Source organism: Nanorana parkeri, unplaced genomic scaffold, assembly GCF_000935625.1.
Source record: "Nanorana parkeri isolate BGI_ZX_2015 unplaced genomic scaffold, ASM93562v1 scaffold392, whole genome shotgun sequence".
Lineage (NCBI taxonomy): Eukaryota > Metazoa > Chordata > Amphibia > Anura > Dicroglossidae > Nanorana > Nanorana parkeri.
Window position 1 is genome coordinate 66,597 of NW_017306660.1, and position 2,343 is coordinate 68,939.

Here is a 2,343-nt window from a genome sequence, read left to right on the forward strand (position 1 = left end):
CAGGGATGCGCCGATACCGAGTATTTGGGCAAGTGCCCGTCCAAATGCTCCGATACTTACCCCTGATACCGGTTATTTCCTCTGAGCGGCAGTGTTGCGAGGGAACATGGAGCCGACTTCCCGGCCAATCGGGAAGCCAGGCGGCAGGTAATGACTCGCCGCCCGGCTTCCTGATTGTCCGGGGAGCCGGCTCCATGTTGTTTGGCCTGCCAATGCTACAGCTCTGCCTCTTGAAGAGAGAAAAAAAAACCCTCCCTGTCACTACGCAGGAAGATGCCAAGTAGCTGTTTCTGTATAGGGCCGTACCATGGAGTTGGGATTATTACACTATAGAGCGAAAACTCGTTGGTGGTGGCCTGGGCCCCCCAGGCTCCAAGACCCTTGCAAATCCATCGGCAATACCCCTCTGATGGCGTCCCTGGGGGTCCCTTCAAACGGACCATCCCAACCACCCCCTTCGCCCGGAGAAGAATGGAACGTGCAGACAGGTGGCAACCCTCCACTCTGACACCCTTAACACAGGGCTGCCACTCCCTTGTGGGTCACAACCCACTAGTTGAGAACCAGGGGTGTAAAGGGTATCCGATATGGGGTTGGCTGATTTAGCTGAATTCCCATTGCAAAGAAATCTGAAATATATTTCCAGGGTTGTTCGCACATCCTTATTGGTAGTTATTTATTTGTTTGCTGGTGACATTTGTGCCCCTGCTTTGACGCTATCCATAGCTAATGTAATGACTTGTTCTTGCTGCCCTGCAGGTGGAGCTGCTGGAGGCAGCTTTGGACCACAATACTATAGTGTGTCTGAACTCTGGCTCGGGGAAGACATTCATTGCTGTACTCCTTACTAAAGAACTGTCCTATCAGATCCGAGGGGACTTCTGTAATGGTGCCAAGAGGACTGTATTCCTGGTCAACTCCGGTAAGCATTGCTCAAAGGTTTTATTGCTTTTAGGGCATACAGTGTCAACCAGTAATACACAAAGTTCTGGAAGATAATTACAACCGTGTTATACGTATGCATCCAGTATATGTTGCAGTAGTATAAATGTTTCCACATGGGAGGGGAGTAAGAGTGTGGCTGGGGTTCAGCATTGTGAGCGAGAAGCCAAGGTAAGTACCCAGATCTCGCTTGGAAGTGTGTGGGGGATATAGGATATTTACCTGAGGGGGGTGGGATCACATGAGTATTCAGAGTGTATGGTGGGGATAGGGCCATTTGGATGCGAGTGAGTTGTATGGGATTTGAGGGAGCATGTGTTCTACAGATGCATATTGTATATGTTGCAATTGTACAAATGGTCCACATAATAGGGGAGGGAGAGAGTTGAGGAAGGGTGGGGTTGGGTGTTCAGTGTCCTAAGCGAAAAGCCAAGGTAGGTACTGGGGTATTGCATTGATGTGTGTGGGGGATATCTCATGACTATACAGAATGTATGGTAGGTATAGGGCCATTTGTGGAGTGTATGAGAGCTGAGGGAGCTTATGTTATACATATGCATTCAGTATATGTTGCAACATTACAAATTGTCCACATGGGAGGGAATGGAGAGGGTTGAAGAAGAGTGGTGTAGGGGGTCAGCATGTGAGCGAGAAGCCAAAGTAAGTACCAGGGTATCTCATGGATGTATGTGGGGGATAGACTATTTCCTTACTATACAGAGTGTGTGGTGGAGATGGGGCAATTTTGGCTGAGAATGGGTTGTAGGGGAGTTGAGGGAGTATATGTTAGACATATGCATACTGTATATATTGCAATAGTACAAATCATCCACATGGAAAGGAGAAGAGTTGAAGAGTGGGATAGGGTGCCAGCTTCGTGAATGAGAAGCCAAAGTAAGTACCAGGTTGTCACATGCAGTGTGTGTGTGTGTGTGTGTGTGTGTGTCCGGGTTTCCGGGGTTTCCCTCAGTATTTAATGACTATATGTAGTGTATGGTGGGGTATAGGGCCATTTAGGGGAGTTGAGGGAGCAGAGGAGTAGAAGCCTCTGCGTATGTTTGCAGTCACTGTTCGGGTATTTAGGCAGTCGTGGACGCAATTTAATAGCTGGCAGGTGGCGATTCCTCCATGCACGCTGTTTAGCATGAATTGAATAATTTCAAGCATGGCCAGTATCTTCATTTCAATACAGCTACTTACTTAAGTTTCGTTCATTTCCAGCTAAACAAGTTGCCCAGCAGGTTTCTGCAGTCCGTACTCACTCCGATCTCAAGGTTGGAGAGTATTCTGCTCTGGAGGCCGTGGAGAGCTGGAGAAAGGAGAGATGGAACCAAGCGTTTCTGGATCATCAGGTGACACTTCTTATGGTCTTGGGGAAAAGATTATATATATATATATATA

At 47.9% G+C, this 2,343-nt stretch overlaps 1 protein-coding gene across 1 annotated transcript in view; it reads left to right on the forward strand.

Annotated features, from left to right (window-relative positions):
- Positions 1–2,343, forward strand: part of DICER1 (dicer 1, ribonuclease III) — a 47,966-nt gene that overhangs the window by 2,596 nt on the left and 43,027 nt on the right. The window contains exons 3-4 of the mRNA XM_018559401.1: positions 760–922; positions 2,164–2,294. Of these exons, the coding sequence (XP_018414903.1) occupies positions 760–922; positions 2,164–2,294 (294 nt within the window). The remainder of the gene's footprint in view (positions 1–759; positions 923–2,163; positions 2,295–2,343) is intronic.